Here is a 20,000-nt window from a genome sequence, read left to right on the forward strand (position 1 = left end):
ATAAACAACAGGGGCAGCTTTTGTCTTTGTTGAATTTAAATGAAAAGTCCCCTAGATATTAATATGTGGACTTCATTTGTTAGCCCGCTAAGTCAGGGACTTATAACAAAAGCTTTGTAAACAAAAGATTAAACTGAATCGAGCTTTAGAAAATGAAAGGAAAACAAGAGTCAAGTAATCACAGATCAGACTGGAGCTGCCTAGATGGAAATCAGTGCAGGCTACTGGAGTGGAAAATGTTTAATTGAACTATTTCATTACGCAGAAGTTTATGTCCCCCTTGCAGAATCCAAAATATTGGTTATCAGAAAAGCCATTTTTTTCCTTCCTTTAAAGAGAGGGCCCTCCAAAGAAGCAACATAAAGTAAAAGAGACCTTGTACCATCTCTCACCCTTCACCAACCTCTGAAGTGGTCAGACATGGGCCAGGAAGCTCCCCATACCTATTGGCCTTGACATGGGCACAGGGTTTGGGGTGTCTGGTATTCCTCTTCCTGGATTATCCACCACCCCTAAACCAGAGCCAGTCCTGTGTGGGGCATCATGTGCTCTTGTACTGACCTTGGGTAACCTTTCAGGATCACCTGGATGTCTGGGTATCACTTTCTGCAACCTCTGGAAGCCGTAATCTATGGTTGGCTCATTAAGGGCTGCAATAGGACACATAAACACAGAGTCAGTCACTGTTACGTCATCCATTGTGCATTCACTGCATGTTCCCACATAGGTGTGCCTCCCTCCTGGCAAGCACCCCTGCATGTTAGAGCTCCGTCTTAAGAAATAGGTTCCCCCCATGCACACACCTTTTTCTTTTGCACATAAAAGCAATGATTATTTCTAGTCCATAATTAGACTGGAAGAGAGTCAAGGGGTGCCTCAGTATATTGTAAAAATTGCAATGCAGTCCCTAAGTGACAGGTCTTGGGGCCATATATAGCCATCACCAGAGCCATGATGCGGCGTCCGTATCACACGGTGCGTTCCTCACCAGCCAGGGATTTATGGGAAACTGGCAATTATGACATATGTCCAGCTATTGCTAGCCTCAGATTTATCCCTGTGGTCCTTTTTTGTCTAGCATATTGCCTGAGCACAGACCAGGCAGGAGGAACACTTACTCTTGCAAAGCTTTAATAATCTGTGAATGGCTGACTACAAACTGATATAGAGCGCTATCATTCCACAGCTGCAATCCACCAGCCCCACGAAATTGCCGGCCACAAATAGTAATTAATCTTTTTATCCCTCAAATTGTAATTTTGACTATGAACTGTGCGTGGCCATAAATCAGAGGCACATGCACCCTGTACAGTGCATGAATCACAGCCGGGACGCCATTCGACTGCACACACTGTGTTTAACAAGCTTTATAAGGAGCCATCGGGCTTTATTACGGCTCTGCCTGACTCCAACAAAAACTGAGCCCGGAGGCCCGGGGACACGAGTTAAGATGAAAATACTTATTAGAGTACATTATTTCTTGATGTAGATATCGTTTTCTGTGGAGTAACTCCACGGTGCATGGCGCGACATAAATCAGGAGGTTTTCGGAGACTAATAAGACCTGCCGCCATCTATTCATTACTCCGCCCGCAATTTGGGCCATCACTCATTAGTAATTTGATGATTAACGCCACCCAGGTCTGTGGAGTGTGGGAGAACACAAAAGGCCATAGCTTCCTAAGAGGAAGCTTGGGGCTGCCTTGGAGAGTGCTCTCCACAATAATTGGTCACTATTATCCTTGAGTGCTAAGCTGTCGTTGTGTCTTGTAAGCAACCCAGGACGCCTTGCACGTACACTCAATAATACGCCCGAAAGTTGAGGACCACAATATGATTTGACATTCCATCATACATCCCGGAGACAAAGGTCCGCACAGGAATGTGAAGTAAGACATTTTCTTGTTAATAAAGCATTGATCCGATGTATTGATTTTACATGACATGGCTTTTGCTGGGATTTTGCCCTCTTTTTTCTTTGCAAATAGTAAAACCCTTCAAAATGCCTTGGTGTATGTGACATGGCAAAATTTCTAACTCTCTGTGATGTAAATTCTATATGTGTAAAACCACTTCATAATCAGACCATTAATCATCAGAAGCTGTCAGCATTGACTGGGGGGACAATTTGTCATGTCTCTGCCTCAGCACGGGTAAGGGTGTCAGGCAAAACCACAGTTCGGGCATCAGGGAGGATGGGCTCCAGGCCCAGCAATCGACTCAGTCCAAAAAGGATAAGATGAAGTATTCCATTTCTTGATCCCCATGTTTGGGTAGGGGGATCCAGTATGCATTCCTAACATGTCAGGTTTCTCCTCTCTGCCAGCTAATCACCATGACTGTTTGACTTAATGAATCGGCCTGATGAAAGGTGATCAGAAAAGATAGATGGGCAGCCATTATTGATTTCATGCAAATGCCCCTGACAGGTGATAGGTGCTTTAATGCAAGCTTTCAGAAGCTTTATGACTTGTGATAAGCATACACTCTGGGAGAGACATTCTCCGCTGTTTCAGTTGAATTGATATTATTCTATGACCCAAAGTGTCATAGAAAGAACTAGGAGGGCCTCTTCCATCTCTTGATTCAAACCAATAGGCATTAGCAGTGTGAAATACACCACCTAAGTAGGTAGTTATGCCACATCAGGAAAGTTGAGGCAGGGCACAAAAGTGTGCCAATTCCAGCCCCTACCAGACTTAATGAGGTGCATAGCAAGAGGCCTAGTGCTGCTGTCCCAACCAGAAGATGTCCCTCCCACAGGGTCTGGTTCTAGAACCTCAAATGTGTTTAGGTAGCAGAATTTTTGGAACCTGCTGCCTCTTTGGTGACAGGGGCATCAGTGGGCCTTCACAGTCCTGGGAGTTTCTACTATGGCGATGGGTCCCCCATGTACCTCTGGGTCCCCTGGAGCATTGTCTGGACTCATTGAAAACCTACCCTGGCTCCTCGGATCCTCAAAGAGCCCATCCCTCACTACCCATGGCTGGTGAAGACTAGTTCAATCCTCACCAGCCAATTCTGCAACTGGAGGAGAAAGCGCGAGACCTCCGCACACATCTAATAAACCCTAAGCGTGTCGAGTTTACAGCCTAGAGCCCAGCCAAGCCAGGGCAAGGCACTGGCACGTCCAGTCACAGAGCCCCGAGCCAGGCCAATCAATACCACTTTCCTGTTTTAGAACTGGGTAATTATGAGGGGGAGAGATTGCCTGACCTTTCACCTGCACTGCATTACTTTGCTGATATTAAGATAAATTGCCTGATTTTGGGTAAACATATGCTGCAATTCAAACTGTCAGCACTGGTTTGCTCAGGGATAATTTGTATTGATCTCTCAGCTTCTTCCCAATTTTGCTTACTGACCTCGTGGATAATTAGAGAAGGAGCCCTGGGTGAGCTCAAGTCGGGGAAGAAGAAGAAATATGAAGAAGAATAAAGCAAATTTGTTTTATGTTAATATTTGTCGACCCACCCCTCCCATCTGTCAGCATCAGCAAAGCCATAAATTAATGCATTTGGTTCCCGAGCAATTTATTCCAAGGAATTATTTAGCAGCATGCTTAGTCTCTGAACATGTGTCACTGGGTTAAATTAATTTAAACTCTGCCTTAAACACAACAAAAACAAATGTTATTTTCTGCTGAAGGGGAAAAAACAATAACGTTTATCAAAGATGTATCTGTAAGCTAGCACCTTTCTGCATGGATTTCCGTCAACTTGTAAAAGAAAGGATGAGTTTTCTAATAAATCCCCCCTCCGGAAGTAATTAGCACCCATTATTTGTCCTGAATTCAAATTTAGCTAAGATGGGCTACTGTATGTAGGAGATGAATGTATGTGTGAAATTATATCGTTAAGATATGTCAGATTACAAGGCTGTTGTATCAAAAGTCATAAAACAAATCTCCCTTGTGAAATATCTCTTTATTAACTGTGCCATAAGATATTAACATTCCTCATTTAGTGGAGGGCCTTTTATCTGTTTCAAATACATTATTCGTCCTTTTGGAGATAAACTGTATTAATATCCATTTGAGTAGGCTACTGTGGCCTAATGCATAGTAATTTTTGTTGGAGAGCTTTTATTTTAGAATAAGAAAATTACACAGCAATAAAACCTGAATGAATCAGAAGCTAGAATGGCCGGGAATCACATTCCATGCCAAATGAGGCAAGCAATCAGGCAGCCTGTGAAAGGCCAGATATCCGGCTATCATATGCAGGCCAGTCTCCAGTGTGGGTCCTACAAATAGAGCCTGACATGGTCACATAGACTCGATTCCGCACGCCGGATAGCCTGCAGCTCGGGAAGGATGCATATTTAAATACATTTGAGTGTACTGGAGTTAATCTCGTTACTTTACATGCATTGAAGTCATAACAGAAGAAGCATTCTAAATATTTAAGTCATGCCCGTGTACTGGGGGATTAATCATAGCGCAATTGATAAAATTTTAACGGTCTGTGATGTCGGTTCAAGTTGGGATTGCCAGAGCTAATGTGGCAGCTGAAAATGGCATCAGGCTCTGAGCTGCAGCTGGGGCCAGAGTAGCTCCAACTGGCCTGCTGCAATTAGAATCGTACCAATGGGCAGCAGTGCTGGGTTTTTCTTTCTTGTGACATCAGTCATTGGAGTTTACATTTTGATGGCTGAAGTGTCTTTGTCAGCCATCCCCGCTCAGGGTTCTGTGCTCTTCTCCAACATCCCAAAATGTAAATGGCTTTCGTCAGACTTCAAAGGCTAATCCATTGGTGTGTAAACCCCATTCACTTATGTGAGCAAGGGGATATGCTCCTGACCATGGACGACACACAGAAACATTGCAGATCAAAAATATTGATGTTTAGGGCTAGTATAGTTTCCTGCAGAGAACAACTCCTAGGGATGAAACTAAGCCCTGTGAACTTTTGGAAGCCCAACTCACTCACCCAAAATTAACTAAGCAGCTACTATGCTTTTCAGGGCTCAGTTGTACCTGCTTCCCAGTGGCAGGAAACTAAGTTCAGGAGCAGCAGTCAAGAGCAGAAAGTGTTGCTATGGACACACATACCCCCATTCCAAGGGGGGCTCCTTGCTGGTAGAACCGGAAGGGAACTTGCATGAAGGAGGGGCCATAGTGACAAAGCTTAATTGTGACAACAACCTCCTGACCACCTTCCCGGGTTCCAGGGAGACCTGAATCAGGCTGCCAGCCAGAGAGCAGTGGTCTGCCTTTAAGGACTGCTGGAGTAATTGCTCCTGCAGCACAGTTGTGTCTTTAAAAACAGTGTCATTAAACACACGAGGGGGAGACTCCCAGGTAGGAAACAGCTGCTTTTAACACTGCCTGTCCACCCGGGAAGCCCAAGCCAGCATGCAGGTTTTGGTGCAGCAAAGTCTCCTGCCCAAAAACCCTGACTCCAACAATAACAACAGGAAGACATTCATTTGCTCCATTCCAGCTGCTGGCTGCAGCTATTAAGTGAGCTCCAGTTTCATTTCAATAATGATCGGCTTCCTGTAACTTCCCAATCATGCATTTGTCATAATGCCGTAATTTTCTTGCTACAAACAGATCCTCATAATGAGGCCGTTTTTCACATTAGCCACATAACTACATAATAAGAACATCTGTAGTTCCTTTTCCAAGGGACAAGAACGTGCTTCAATTATGGCAATGGGTTTGTTAAATAAGATATAGTATATTTTACTAACAGGGATACCCAGACCCTGCCCCAACAGACTACAAGCCGTCAGTGTGCCTGAATGAACACAGGTTGTAATGTGTAAAAATTAAATAAAGTAAAATTAAATTGCTCAATACAAAGACATTCCTCTAGAGGGTGTTGGTGATTTTAGTGACAAAGTGCTATTTGCTGACAAGTAGTTTACACATTAACCAGCCGAATCCAAGGGGGAGAAATGCCAATAGCAATTATATCACCTTGAGGTTATTAAATGTCCCACTGATAAGTAACTAGGTGAGCTTGACCAGGTGATAAAGACTGCTGTGAGCAAACGATTGCCCCGTGAAGAATGCTTCTCTGCCCTGCTGTTTCTCCAGATAGCTTTTCTTTCAAAAATGACTGTATAAGAAGTTGCATTAAAAAATATGTGGCTTCGGAAGTCAAAATTGATACTTAGTCGCCCCCCCCCACACACAGAATGTCCCACCCTCCTGGCTAGAGCACTTTCATCATTCCCTCTCAAAACACTACACAGAGTCCCCAAATGCCTGGGTTTCTCTCTCCCCCTGTTTTAGGCTTTAAAATGATGCTTAAGTTCTCCACTTTATCATCAACTGTCTCCTGCAAGCGCATTTCATCTATAAGAAATTCAGATGCTCGGGAAATTAAAATTTCAAAGATCTGCTGCAAAAAAAAAAAAAAAATCAATGGGGCGAGATCAATGCTCATAGAAATTTCATGAACTTTGAACTGATCCGGGCATGATGATGAGGGGTGGCTGGAGTCGCATGCAGCTGACGGCTCCTAGTATGGCTGAGAAAGCAGCCAGGCAGCAGGGAGGAGGGCCACTGTTTACATGGGCTTTTGCTTTCATATTTTGTTGAACAAAAAATTTTAATTTCTAGTCTATTTCAGTAACAAGCAGGAATGGGGGAAAACCTGACTTCCCAACTGAACGTGTGGCTCTCCCTGCTTAAGAGCACCTAATGCTTTGCACACTAACGCGGCCACAAAATGAAATCGGTTCCCTTTGCAGCCGATTGCAGGTGCAAATTAATATTGTAAAATGAAGATCAATACATGGACAGGGCCAAATCAATAGTGGCTAAATTATTGCTGCATTTTCCTCCTCATTCAAGATGAGTTGTGTTTTCCTCTCAAAGTCAATACTTCGCAGCTTTTCTCATTAATTTCTCAATAAATTTGGCAATGAATTTCAATCACAGAACTCGGCAGGGTGAGCCAGGCATTGTGGTGTGCATGGGAAACACAAAGGCCATGCGGTTCCTGTATCATTCACTAGGGTGCTGGCCTGGCCAAGGGACAAACGGGAAAGACATAAGGTCACCCTTCTGTGCCTGGAGGCCAACCCCAAATTTGATGTCTCCTTTGAGTGGCTTAGGCTTGTCTGGTGTCTGCTCTGTGCCATTGTGTGTGTGTATGGGGGGGAGGGGGTGCATTCCCAACGCCAGCCTTACCTAGGGTCAGCCTCAGTTTCCCATCTGTTCCTACAGGCCTATCCTGTTCCATCAGCATGGAATGAGAAAAGTACCACAGTTGACTTCTAATTGGAATCTGGAGCCTCCCTGCTCACATAGGGAATACTGTTCTGGTATTCATACAGGCAGCCCAACCGGGCCTCCTGCACAGGGACCGGCTTCCATTCACCACTGCCTGGCAGCGGATGGCAGCATTGTGATGTGACACCAAATGCAGAAAAGGGGGCAGCCCATCTTCCTTGTTACCAAAATAATACCCTTGCTGACAACTGTTGGACTGCATTCAAACACTTTTGTTTACATACCTCAAAGAATGCATTGGATTGTGGCTTGCATAGGCATGGGGGAACTACACCAACCAAGCCCAGCCCTGCAGCTAAAGAAAACCCAGGCCCTGGAGCCAGAGCTCTCATCACCGCACCTGTCCATCTCAGAATGGTTCAGCAGAGATACGCACCAGATAAAGATCTAAGATCTGCCTATCCCTGGTATACCACCCTACTCCCCAAGGCTGTCCTGGCATTTTACCCAGCCCTCTAGGCACCAATGAGTGAAAACCACTCTCAACATCATGCAACCTCCACAAGTCCCCATGTGTCAACCCCTGCTTCAGGAAAGCAAGTTCCCTGTGTCCTTATCCTCTCAAAGATTACATGGTGGGAGGAGGGAGGTCCTAAACGCCAAGCAGAAAACACACTCTGTGGAGAGCTACTGGCAATGGATATACACACTTAAACCCAGCAGAAAAGGCTCCATGCAGTGGGAAGTTGCAGACCAAGTTCAGGGAGCCAGCTCTCCCAGGCTGCTGGTGTTCAGGCTTGGCTTAAAACAAAGTTTCCTCCTGTGAGGAGGGGGTGAGTGGTCCTGCTCCCGTGACCTTCTGAAAACCCCTACTTCTTAAAAAGTGTTAAAGACCCTATGCTACTTGCCTGCCTTGTTCAGAGCAGTGCATATAGTTGGTTCTTAAAGGTGCTAAGGTGTGATGGCCAGGCTTCTGGAAGTCACCAATCTATATGATAAAGCTATCAAGCACCTCTAATTTTGAGGCACACAATGAACATGTTTTTTGTCTTATATCCTCGCAGCCTTTTCCCTAATAACTACATTTCCATCATCCTGTAAACATATAAGTAGATGTGGTACATCTATAAAACGGAATACTACTAAGGCATGTAAAGAAATATCCTGACATATGCCACAGTGGGAGTTGAGAACATCACATGCTAAGTGAAAGAAGTCAGCACCAAAGGCCATGTATTGTATGATCTGCTTTTGACAAACAATCAGAATAGGCAAGTCTATGGGGGGGTGAGGATTAGAGCAGTAGAGCCAAATCCAGGGATGGGACAAAGAAATCGAATGTGGTACAGAGAGACAGTCTATGCAGGATGAAATTATTGAGTTAGACTAAGGGTTTACAAAACTGTGTATATAAACAACCTTTTGCTTTTAGGTTCTAGGGTTCTGCTGACTGTCTTGATAGGTAAACTACACCCAAAGAATCATCGAAGCAAATGTGAGGTCTTCAGGGTTGGCATCCCTGTGCAGTTTGTGGCACTATTCATGTTAGCCAAGATATAGAACCAACTTAGACATCCATTGGCAGTAGAGATAAGGAAGAAGCATATAAAGACTATGGAGCCTTACACATTAAAAAAAAAATAGATTTGCAAGAAATGGAAGGAACGAGAGATCACCATGTTAAGTGAAATAAGCCAGACACAGATGAACATTGAATGTTTTTCCTCATAGGCAAAATTTAGATTTATTTTATTTATTTATTTTAGTAGAAAGGAGACTCTAAGGGGTTAGCAAAGGTACAAAAGGAAAAGGTGGTGGAGATGAGGAGGAGAGTAAAACAAAAAAATCTCACATTATAAATGTCCTAATGGAACCCATTAGCTTACATGCTAACTGGAGATGAAGGAATGATAGGTAGTAAAGACTTTAATCTGGGTCCAACTGTGCTAAGAAAAATGTCCTTCTGCATGCAACCTGGCATGCACTACAGGTCCTTCTAGAGAGAGCAGAGACCCAAGCTGTCTGAGGAAGGGAGAACCCAGCTTTGGGCTGTGGTGCCCCCACTTATGATTTCCCTACATGGTCTACCATCCAGTCTTCCCAGGGGTGTCTTAATTCTGGGTCTTTCAGGCTGAATACAGAACGAAAGACCTACTCAGAGGCAAACCCTTTAAAGACAGGATTAGCATACGGGCTGGAATCCTCAAAAGCACAGACCTTGTGCATAGCATGCTACACTCTGCTTTCATACATATCGGAGATCTCAAGTTGTCTTGTAACCTGAGGAGGTAGGTCCTCGCCTACCCTCTTCATAGCTTCTCACGCCCTCCACTTTCTCCCTAGCTGCCCCCAAAGAGGGTCACATTCTTCTTGGAAATCCTCCACAGTCTTGCTGAGCACCTGTGGTGCAACCTCCTGGACCATTTCCAGAGAAAATGTCACAGCTCTGCCACCTACAAGTTTTCAGGGAGCCATGTCTGTCCCCTGAACACAGGACTTGAGAGCACTGTCTGCACTAAGGCTATTTTTATTAACTGCTCTCTACACCTGTTTCTTTCCCACAAGACTGAGTCAATGGGGTTGTAGCAATGTTCACACTGGATGTCTGTCACAGGCTATATAGATCCCAGGCAGGCTTCCAGGATGAAGACAAGAGTTACTACCCTTGGCAGGAACTCACTGCTGAACAGTCAAGATGTGTTTCCCCTCACTTAGGTACCTTCATCCTTGTGCACCTAAAAAGCTACTGATTTTGCTTCCCAAGAATCACCAGCCATCCCCTACTGAGACTCCAGCCAAATATGCAGGAGATAAACACTGACCCCAGAAGGCAAATCCCAAATCTCAGAGACCTGTGCTTCACCACCACGCTGTGTTTAAACTGAGATACCACCTTCCCTTGGTAACCATCTCAATCATCCAGGTTTCTCAAGCTCCTGGTTGAGGAGCAGAGAGGGAGAAGGAGCATCACCCATGGGTGGCTACAGGACCCAGTTTCTCTAATGATGCCATGGCAAAGACTAAACAGAACCTGGGGCCCTTGTTCAAGGCAGAGTGTTAGCATTGTGGGCACAGAGTTCCTGGAAGGCTAGGAGCCCTGTGAGGCTGTGGCCTCTGTTGACTACAGGCTGTTCTTACTAACAAGTAGCAAGCTAAGTTCATTTGGGAATGACTGCTGTTTCCACCCACAGGAAGCACATAAGGAAATTGTTCAGTCTTTGGCTTAGGATATACCACAGCTGGATGACAAGAGCACACACAGCAGCCACCTGCCATAGCCATGAACACACTACAGGAGCCTAGACCCTTGATGTGTGTGCCCCTGAGTGCTAACAGGCTTAAGCTTCTGTAAAGGATTTTGTGTTGGGAGTACTGTCATCAAAGGAAAAACACTGAGGGGTAAGTGATGAATGGCTATTATTCACACATCGGGGTGTCTACACTGACATGGAGCCAAGATGTTGGCCAGGACCAAGGAATAAAAACCATAACACTTCCCCACCCCATGGAGGCCAAAGGAGAGGTGCCAATCAGATAAAGGAGAGGGGATGGAAAGATGGAACAGAACTCTAGAAGAACCCCCAAATTTAACTTCATGGGCTTCTAAACTTTCAAGTTCTCTGTGGCCACAGGATGCCCAGAGGGGCAGATCTGGGCCTATGAAGGCTCAGAGATCTTAGGGCTCCCTGGCCTAGCAATAAGGTTTTCATATGTGGAATAATAAGAACTGATGTTTCAGGAAAAAGTGTAGACTAGGGAGAAAGAAAATGGGTCAGAGGATAATGCTATCTTTACAACAAAAACAAAAGAAACCAAACAAGCAAACAACAACAAAAACTGTTCTCTTGAACCTAACATTTACTATGATCTGTGGTGGCTCCTGATCCCCATGGAGTTTTTTTTTTTAAATTGCCACAGGGTCCCTACTACACCTTCAACAGATATACACCATTCCATCAGCCATGCCTGCAAAATCAAATTATCCCATCTGCTCATGAGGGTACCAAGAAACTTTGTAGTTATCCAGGGTCAACAATCCACATCACAGACTTCCATTTTGTTGTTGAGTTAAAAATCACCCAAGAGGAAGAAAGCTGGATCCTGGTAATTCTCTACAACAAATTTTAAAAGTTCAGTAGTCAAGTAACAGTTCTTTGAATGTATATTTTCCTATGCTGTTTTTGTATCCCAAATCTTGATCTACTCCAATGGGTATGACCAAGACTAAAGAGCCTACCTTAGGCCTTGTTTCATTGCTCTGCCTGTCCTTCACTTGGCACCTTCATTGTGTTGTGTTTTTAAATGGCCATTAGTTCACGTTTATTCCCCCAAATCCCCACCAACCCCTGTGTCTTTCCAAGGGTGTTTTCAGACATAGATCTTTCCCAGCCAGAACTGGAAATAAAACTCTCCTCCCAGCACTTCCAGAGAGGCATGGTAAGAAACAGGGACCCTGCCTGTGTCAAAGAAAAAGAGTCAGGCTGTCTCTACCATCCACATCTTGCCTATCCTAAGTGAAACCAATGACCCTTTTGTCCTTTGGGTAAGACAAATGGCCATCTCCTCGAAGCCACATCTTGTCAGGTGAGCTGCGAAGTCAATACCTTCACCTTGGTATGGAAACTTTGTGATTTATCAGTCCGTCTCCCCTCTTGGGTTCACGCAGCCCCAACATACACAGCCAATCAGGCACATGGAGCAGACCTGGTCACAGCCAGTTGGAAAGCAACCAAAGCCCCCGTGATGACAGACAAATGTGTCTTCTTAGCAACAGCCCAAAAGCACTTGACTTGTACTAATAACAAAAAGGCCACGCTGGTCACCGTGGGTCTAAAGACGAAGCACCCTGTCACCAGCCTGGTTGGGAAATTAGCAAATAATGTTCTTTTCCTTGATAAATGGGTGACAGCTCCGTCTCACCAATCATTTTTAACATTTTGATGCATGCCTATGATCCCACTGGAGGGGCAGAAAAGTTTACTGGCCCTCAATTTTCACATGATGAATGGAACTCTCTAAATGTGCGATTTCTGTATGAGGTATAGTTCATTTTAAGCAATTCTGGTAAATGGGTGTCACTGATTAGGACAAATTGTCTACTTGTGCTGTGCCTCATTCTCTTGCCCTCCTTCGAGACAGGAAAGAGGAGACCGCAGGGACAGGGAGCCTTCACACAACCCTCTTTAAAGGGATATGTTCTCCAACCATACCCCCAGCACCCACTTGGCATGCAGTAGCTTCACTGATTGTGACTCAGGTAGTGCCATGTGTCACCCAAGGGAGGTCACCAGGTGAATGCTATCTCCTAGCCTAAGGCTCTACCTAGGGGACTCAGCCACAGCCTTCAGTCCCCACTCCCAGGGGAAGAGGCTGAGGCAGGGATGCTTGCCAGCTAGTCCTTGTGAAAAACAAAAACAGAAGCTACCACCCTTGGCCATCCATGCTAAACATGGACAAAAAGCAAGAGTAGGGTGAGGAAGATGCGAGGAAGATGGAGTCATTTGAGTCATGGAATAGCTAGCTAAAGTTTCAATTACCTGGGGATGACTGGATGTGAAGAGAACACAGACTTCCTGAAACACCTGAGAAATGGTGACTATGACCATCATCATGGGTGACAGGTATGATGACAGGATGCTCATTGGAAACAGGAAATGTGTATGCCATTGGCTGCCTTGGCACAGGAAGATGGAATCACTGATGACTTTGGGTCAAGATCCCCACATTCTAGGAGCCAGCAGGATAGAACGTATTCCTGGATTGTGCACATTGGTGGCTCAGAGCTTAAGGCTTTAACAATTGGGTAGTTTGTGTTTAACACTCAGTTTAGCAGAGTGCAAATGATAGGAATTTGTGAGTGGCAATTTAAAATCATTTGTTCTACAGATACAAGTAATTTGTTGGTAGGAACACAGGTCTGGGAGAGAAGAAATTGGAACTGGCTAGCTGTGGTGGAGGGTGTTTGGATTCCACAGTGTGGACAGAACCATGCCTATATATTCACAACCTTTCCACATGCCAAAAACACAAGGGCTTTCCCAGGTAAGGGGAAATGCCATCGAAGGTGGAAGTCAGCCAGGAGACTCAGTGGGAAACCATCTCCAGACAGGTGCAGGATAGAACTGACACCCCTCAATACAGAGCCAGATTTAAGGTACAACCTGACCTCTTTATGAAAAGACAAACCTAGAAACAATATGAGAAAGAACACAAACTGCTTACAATTACTGGCTGAGGGATGATCTTCCAAGCCTAACATCAAATGCACACATGTCTTGATGAAAACGTTCCCATCCAATGAATGCATCACAGACCTGGGGCCTGTCCAGGTATCCACCGCGTGTCCACTTTAGATGTGCCCATGCTGTCTGCCAACATCTTGTTGAGTGACTGGGCTCAGTCTGTTACTGGCGACATGTTGACTCTCAGTAATTTGTGATAATTTCTTTAATTGAGCAAAAAAGAACTCTCTAAAATGAGGGTGGGTCAATCAAACTTCAGGGCAAGAGGTCAACAGAAAAAGCCCCCAAGTGCCATTCCTGGAGTCTTGTGAACTAGGCTTACACCCAAGCCACACCAGCAGCCTCCATTCTTTTGTTAATCAGGAAATGTTCTACCAAATGTCTGTTTTAAGGAAACACACACACACACACACACACACACACACACCCCATACACTTCATACTTGAAAACAGATCTGCAAAAGTAGTTTTAATAACAACATAATCTCAATTAGAAGCATACAAATTCCAAGCCTACTTAATCAGGTAATACCATGTTTCTATTCTAATTAAAAAATAATTTCTTTTATTACTCTTAACAATTTGGTGTGTTTGCACCAGTAAAATTATGAAAGCAAAAGCTCCTTGATTTTCCTGTATGGTGAGTTCCTCAGGTAGGCGATTCCAGGACTGTTTTAATTATTATTAAACAAGTCAATGGTATGCTATTAGACAAATATTAAAACAAGCATTGCACTTGGTTATTAATTTGAACTATTCGCTTTTAAATGCAACAAATATCTCATTAATTTAATTTTAGGTGCCCACCAGTTTATATTGCATTTTACAGTCTAAAGGCAATTTACTATTAACTGGCAATTACATACACAGTGATTGTTAATTCTGCTCCTAAGTGCTAGCCGCTTGAAAATTGTTCTCTCTCTCTAATTTCTGACCTTCTTACAGCAGGGGTGAGGCTCACTGGGAATACAGAGAACTCCTATGGAAGAGCTGGACATGTCATTTGTGGCTCATTCTTTTAATTCACCGTGCTAATCAACTGAACCGCGCCGCAGCCTCCCAAGGTAATTGTGACTTGAGAGGGACTGTGAACAGCAGCCAAGGGGCTGGATGGATGGGGCCTGGCCAGCCTTCCCCTTCCGGGGGCAGAGGCTGAGCACGACCACTCTGGGTTGACTAATAGGGTCTGGTTTTGAAAAATCTGGTGTTTCTCAGGTCACTGTAAACAGCTCATTTAGACCTCTGCCAAGTCCCTCCCAGGCTCTGGCAGGCTGGTGGCAGCCCCTCCTCCAAGCCCAGGTTCATTATCCAGTGGCCCTGCGGCCCCACAGCTGGCCTCATGCCGGGAAGGTTAAATGTGAAGGTGTCCCAGCAGCCTCCGGGGCCTGGGCACACTGATGGGAACCAGATGCCCAGGGGACGGCGCCCATGTTGTGACATCCAGAGAGGCTGGCTCAGTTTTCATTGGAGAGAGTGAGTCGCTGTGATTACCTCATTGTCCCCATCAATTTCAGGGCAATGCAAATCAGACAGAAGCTTCCAGACCAGACAGGTTATGACCCCACCTTTCCTCAGCTCCCTGAGAATATAGAATCCTGTATCCCTTATACACATGCAAAATGTATGTTCCTGGTAATGATCCCAGACACACACACACACACACACACACACACACACACACACACACACAGAAGCTAGGAAGGGCTGAGCTTGCACAGCCTCACATTAAATGCCCACACATAGGGAAGCAGGAAACCCCCAACCCCAGGGAGGCAGGACCTGAGTCTTGGGGGCTAATAAGTCCAATCAGACTTGAGACCAGTCAAGTCTCAAGTGATTCTCAAGAAAGGCTCCTGTGGCTCTAACAAGCTCCAGAGCCACCACTTTCCTTCCTTTGGGAGGTAATGGACACTGGTCAAGGAGGGCATTCCACCTGGCCAGAGAGCAAAGAGCTTCAGAGAGAGTACCCTTCCCACCTACCCATGAGAGCCAGTAACTGGGGCTGCTCCATATGACCCTTGCCAGCCAATGGCAAGCAGCTCCGCTTACCCTGCACGCCTGCATTTGTTCACAAGTGTTCAAACTGGGACCTATCTGCAGGCAAAGGAGGGAAAGCCGAACCCAGACCTCTCCTGCTATCAAAGTGCTTATAAAGAAAGACCCCCAACTTCTAAAAGCAGCTGTCTTCAACACTCAAACAAAAAGCCTAAGGATACAAAGACCCGGGGAATAACTTGCCTAGCACAGCCCCCAAATAACACAGCAGGACCTCGTAACAATCAAACTTGAGAACAAGGAAGACATGCTTGGGAGGAACAGGCCAGGCTTGCCAACTGTGGACACAGGCTCACTTGGGTGCCACCAGCCAAGCCAGGCCACATGAGCAGCAGAGGAACTAGCTCTGTACACCCAGCCCTGACATGTCTCCCACAGCTTGGCGTCAGTATAAGAGCAAGTGTGCAATATCTCTACACCCAAGGGACTCAAAACATGAACAGGGGCCCATGAACCCTAGCCAAAGTCCAAAATATAAGTAGTTCTCCACAGTCACTACCATTTACTAAGTGTCCTCTGTATGTCAGACACTTAACTTGTCTTTGATGCTTGCCAAAACCCCATGAAGGAGAAAGGAGAGAAAATTGAACCCAGAGGAGTTCAAGTCCACATGGTCCACAAGTACCCTGGGGCACAGAGCTGTCTAGCCAAATATCCTAGGTCTTTGCATAGGACCTGCTGCCTCTATAGCCTGAAGTTCCTGGCTAGAGACTCACACGTGTGTGATATCCACATCAACAGCTGCCTTGAGGAGGTATACTGAATGTGGGGGAGGGGTGGCTGTCGGTCATTCATACACACCACCCCAAGGCAAAGGTGCTAGAGATTCCCAACCAGGCCCAAGACAGGATTCCAACTTCTCACCTTCCAGGGAACTGGGAATCCAGTGTGGGTGTCCTTCGCAGAGCAGCAAAGGCTCTTACTGGAAGGAGTGTATTGATGATGTTCCTGAACTGACTATAGGTTAATATGTAACATTTATTGTAAGTTGAAAATGTCTTAAGCTGAATGTTAATTCACGACCTCTAATGCATTGAATATCATCACTGAGCACAGCCTACCTTCGCTATGTGCAGGGCACTTACAAAAACCGTCCAGTATGGAGCCCATTTGATAATACTGTATAGGACTGTATGTTTATTGAATGCTATACTGAAAATAAAGAAAAAAGAATACATACTGGTGACCATGAGGTGGGCACATCTTCCCACCACCAAAACAAAAGTCAGAAATAAGCAGATGTATTATAATTTGGGGGACTATCTGCACAGTTTTTTTAAAAAGATGTCCTAGCTTTTTATCATTTTGTTTTGACACATTTTTTATTTTTTTAATGCACTGGGGGCTTTAAAATCCAGAGGAACTGCTCTGTCTCTTGACCTCTAGACTTTGAATATCCAGAGGCTCAAAGAGGATGGGCACAGCAACTTGTTGCTATGCCCACTCCCCTGTATCCTTCAGTTCTAAGAATCCTGGTGCCCCACATGGACCAGTTATGGGTGCTGGCTATCAGGAGATGGATGCTCTAGGGTAAGGATCCAAGCCCAGCCATGAGTGGCAGTAGGCCTATAAGGAGCAGGGAGTCTGTATGTAGCCACTCTACTCCTTCAGTGCTTTCTAAAAGGGGAAAGAAGTTGTTGCTTCCACAATCTCCAGGAAACTCATTGTGGAAGGAAGGGCCTCAGAACCCTCCATGTAACCTTTCTGCTGGGCAGAACAGAGGACAGCACCCAGTGGGATACCAGCTCAGCCCCAGGGCACTTACAGGTGGTAAAAGAATGGTCAAGCCCAGAGCTCCAAGCCCTACAATGAGGAAGTGACCCTGGCACTGCACATCCACAAATAATCAACAAGCATCCATCCCTTCCACCTTCACAGGGCTTCAGCGGGTGTTGTCCTACATCAAAGTCATACCTCGTGCCTTATAGCTTGTGTATCTGACTAACAGTAAAAGCCAAAATGCAGACATGTCTTCCTTAAGGAGAAGTTTATTTGTGGCACTTCTCCACAGTGATCTCAAGCAAATCATGTCAATTAAGCACTTGTGTGAGCAAAACAGCATATAAACACCTCTGATATGCCACTTATGGGGAGTTACACAGGCTACCCATCTACCCACCAGGACTTGGGGCTATATACATACATACATAGATACATACATAGGTACATACATACATACATACATACATACATACATACATACATACATACTTTCTGGAATGCAGATCCCCTGTAAGCAACAGCACCCTGCAGGGGCTAAGATCCTAGGTTCCAGCAAAGAGCCTGGCTTCCCCTGGAAGCCTAGGTATGTGACAGGTTGTGATTCTAGCTCCTCAGTCACAGTTCAAGCAACTGAAAAGCAGTGATGAGCCTAGTTGACAAGCAGGTGGGCACAAGGCCTTACATGCAGCTAGGCATGAGGTAGCCACTCTCACACAGCTGCTGCAGTTACCAATAACCCTCCCTCTGTATACCACTTTGCTCTGCTGATAAGAGGCAAAGGCCTTCAAATGGGAGGAAACTTCAAGGTCACGCTGTCACATCTGTCCAGCCATCATGAGCTGTCTTGCATGCAGATGGAGATGTGTACCTGATAAAACTCAACAGCATGCCACGCCTCACTTGTACCTCCCCATGGGGTCCCTGAACACCCTCCCCAAGAGGTTCCCACCGAGAAGGAGCACCCACCACTGTCCCACAGAGGCTAGAGTTGTGTACTCACCAGTGTAGACAAAGCGCCCAGGAGCACCTTTGCAGAACTGCTTAGACTTGTAGGAGAGGGTAACTTCAACGACTCCAGGGATGTGTCGTGGTGGTGTCTGCACTCGGATGGCGTGGGGGGTTATCAGCTACAGAAACCACACATGAACAAGTGCTCAGCGGTGCAGGCCCTGAGAGGCGGACACTTGCCAGTTGGATATAATTACAAAATGAGCACAAATTGGACCATCGTCTCGGAATGCTCCCTCCTGTCACCCAGAGACTCTGGGCCTATGGCTCTTTAAGGAAAAGATCAGCAAATGTTCCAGGGTTTTAGTTTGCAGGAAAGGCCACAGGGCATCATTCATATGAAAATCGCCACCATATGTCTCCTTAAACCTGCTTCTAGTAATTCTAGAACTAATTGTCCCAGGGTACTAGGGGACCTCCTATGGCAGGTTTTAAACCCAAGGGTTGTGGGAGGAGGGGCAAACCCACCCACAGGACAGCCCACCACAGGCAGACAGCAAAAGGGAAGTTTGCAATAAGTGCCCCATGTCCCTACACCAGAAACAACTTGCCAAAACCATTCACAGAGGAGGCAACTGCTCAAGGCAGATGAATTTTGCAGGCTTACCTCACTCCACACCAACATAGTTCCGAACACAACTTGTAGACCGTCAAAGAAGTTGTCCCCGATTATGATCACAGTGGCGCCCCCCGTGGTCCAGCCTTCACTGGGACTGATGGCCTTGATGCACGGAGTGGCTGCTCGCACAAGACAGAGGACAGAAACCTTAGACGATGACCTGACATCACGGGCCCACGCAGCCCACCTCAATTCCCACTGGTGACCATGGGAGGAGAGGCATGCTGCTCCTCCAGGTACCCGCAAAGGGCAATCATAGATCAGCATGTTGATGTGTTTAAAGCAAACTATTAAATGTTTCATAAAGCAAAGGCCGAGCCATGGAATACTAGTGAGCAAGAAAGAAAAAAAAAAAAAAAAAAAAAAAAAAGGCTTGATATAGCAAATTATGTGTCAGGGCAAATATGACTATTACAAATGATTAAGCTTCGTGTGCATGTGCCACGTCGATTTATCTGCTTTGCCGTACAGATCTAAGCAGAGTCAATCAAAAGGCTGTTGAAGGAGATGGAAGAGCAAATGCCTTGTATTTCCATTCCCCCATAAGCAGCTAATTGGGTTCGGTTTTTTCATCTGCGAACTTTGCCTTTTGGTTCAAAACTTCATTTTCCTCTGTCACTTCACAATTACTACTTTTCACTTTTCATCAGGAAGAAAATCAAAAGCACTATATTAATACTTTTGTCAAAGGTACACATTTTACATGTAATATTGTTTGTCGACAGGAATCCCCAAGCTGCTGGCCTGACCTGCCTTTGTCTCCTGAGCCCTCGAATTTGCATGAGTTATTATAATAGCCACAGGGGCCATCCTGCCAGAGGGCGGGGCTCATACAGCAGAAGGAGGGTCAGGAGGAGGGGGCCAAGAGGCCACAGCCCCTAGTGAAGTGGGCAGGAGGAGGCCCAGCATGGTGCTCACAGAAGCCTTGAGTAGGGAGGCAGAGCTGAAGGCTGCAGCCTGGTGGAGACCAGCTTTGTTCTGGCTTTGATTGGCTCTTCCTGTACATGGTGCTGGCAGACCTTTGCACAGGCCTCTAGTGGCCTTCTGAACACACAGTCCCATGCAAAGGAGGAGCTCCTCACACAGACTTGCCTGCAAAGAGGTCTGGACACCACTGCACAGGCAGGGCCCCTTAGCCAGGCTGGGGCCCTGTGCTCACATCTAT

At 45.7% G+C, this 20,000-nt stretch overlaps 1 protein-coding gene across 10 annotated transcripts in view; it reads right to left on the reverse strand.

The window, feature by feature from the left end:
• Nucleotides 1-20,000, reverse strand: part of Ebf3 (EBF transcription factor 3) — a 116,639-nt gene that overhangs the window by 10,970 nt on the left and 85,669 nt on the right. For all 10 annotated transcript variants that reach the window (XM_051193234.1, XM_051193232.1, XM_051193231.1 and 7 more), the window contains 3 exons: nucleotides 18,824-18,954; nucleotides 18,209-18,335; nucleotides 562-650 (listed from right to left, as the gene is read on the reverse strand). In XM_051193234.1, the coding sequence (XP_051049191.1) occupies nucleotides 562-650; nucleotides 18,209-18,335; nucleotides 18,824-18,954 (347 nt within the window). The remainder of the gene's footprint in view (nucleotides 1-561; nucleotides 651-18,208; nucleotides 18,336-18,823; nucleotides 18,955-20,000) is intronic.

Source organism: Phodopus roborovskii, unplaced genomic scaffold, assembly GCF_943737965.1.
Source record: "Phodopus roborovskii unplaced genomic scaffold, PHOROB, whole genome shotgun sequence".
NCBI classification, from domain to species: Eukaryota; Metazoa; Chordata; class Mammalia; order Rodentia; family Cricetidae; genus Phodopus; species Phodopus roborovskii.